At 46.6% G+C, this 1461-nt stretch overlaps 1 protein-coding gene across 1 annotated transcript in view; it reads left to right on the top strand.

Annotated features, from left to right (window-relative positions):
* The window catches only part of LOC106323385, an 8474-nt gene that overhangs the window by 2560 nt on the left and 4453 nt on the right, over nucleotides 1–1461 (top strand). Inside the window, exons 3-6 of the mRNA XM_013761522.1 lie at nucleotides 12–145; nucleotides 291–580; nucleotides 655–969; nucleotides 1315–1393. Coding sequence (XP_013616976.1) covers nucleotides 12–145; nucleotides 291–580; nucleotides 655–969; nucleotides 1315–1393 — 818 coding nt within the window. The remainder of the gene's footprint in view (nucleotides 1–11; nucleotides 146–290; nucleotides 581–654; nucleotides 970–1314; nucleotides 1394–1461) is intronic.

The following is a 1461-nucleotide window of genomic DNA, read 5'->3' as shown; positions in this document are numbered from 1 at the left end:
TTTTTGTACAGACATGGCAAGGATGGCTTGTTCAGAAGGTGTGTTCCAGAGGCAGATATTCCAGGAATCCTACATCACTGCTATGGTTCATCTTACGCAGGCCACTTCGCTACATTCAAAACGGTTTCCAAAATCCTTCAAGCAGGTTTCTGGTGGCCAACTATGTTCAGGGATGCTCAAGCCTACATAGCCAGGTGCGATGCATGCCAACGACTTGGGAACATCAGCAAGAGGAATGAGATGCCTCAGAATTACATTCTAGAGGTTGAGGTGTTCGACTGTTTGAGGAGTCGATTTCATGGGACCATTCCCTTCGTCCTTCAAGAACGAGTACATCCTCGTCGCCGTTGACTATGTATCTAAGTGGGTAGAAGCGATAGCAAGCCCTACTAATGATGTAAAAGTGTCGACTAAGATGTTCAGCTCCATCATCTTTCCGAGGTTTGGAGTGCCTCGAGTCGTCATTAGCGATGGTGGAACACACTTCATCAACAAGGCATTTCAGGGCCTCTTGAAAAAGAATGGAGTGAAGCACAAGGTGGCAACCGCTTATCATCCACAGACGAGTGGACAGGTTGAGGTTTCCAACAGGGAGATCAAGTCAATAGGGAGATCAAGAGCATTCTCCTGAAAACTGTCAACACTTCACGAAAGGATTGGTCACTTAAGCTGGACGATGCATTATGGGCCTACAGAACAGCCTACAAAACGCCGCTGGGAACAACTCCCTATCACCTGGTCTACGGTAAAGCATGTCACCTCCCTGTCGAGCTCGAATACAAAGCTGCATGGGCAGTCAAGTTACTGAATTTCGACATCAAGCCAGCAACCGAGCGACGCATGATCCAAATCCATGAGCTGGAAGAGATAAGGCACCTTGCCTATGAAAGCTGCAAAATTTACAAGGAGAAGACCAAGGCCTACCATGACAAGTGCATCATTGCCAGACATTTCGAACCAAACGGTAAGGTCTTGCTTTTCAATTCAAGGTTGAGGTTGTTCCCAGGCAAGCTGAAGTCTAGATGGTCCGAACCCTTCACTGTTAAGGAAGTTTGACCCTACAGAGCTGTTGTGTTACTGGACAGAAAAGGAGACGAGTTCGTAGTGAACGGGCAGCGTTTAATGCATTACCTTGCTGACTCCACTATCGCAGAGGGCGAAGAAATTCCCCTAAGCGATCTCCCATCAGCCTGATCGGCTGATCCAAGTCATGCTAATGACTTTAACCAAGCGCTTGGTGGGAGGCAACCCACTGGTTAGTGTGTACATTGTTTTCTATAGTCTATTTTATTTCTTTTCAGATTTATTTTGTAGGTCAAAAAAAAATCGGACACTTCAGTCAGAACAACCAAAGGACTGTTCTTCTGGTCGAACAACCCATTGCCTGTTCCAGGTAAGTGTTCCGAAAAAAAAGGGGAAGGACAGTTAGGGCTTTGCCTATTTAAGGCTCCACCCTTCCAC

The sequence above is a fragment of the Brassica oleracea genome, chromosome C2 (assembly GCF_000695525.1).
Source record: "Brassica oleracea var. oleracea cultivar TO1000 chromosome C2, BOL, whole genome shotgun sequence".
In the NCBI taxonomy this organism is placed as follows: Eukaryota; Viridiplantae; Streptophyta; class Magnoliopsida; order Brassicales; family Brassicaceae; genus Brassica; species Brassica oleracea.
Note: the sequence above shows the minus strand (reverse complement) of the source record. Positions and strands in the feature narration are given on the sequence as shown.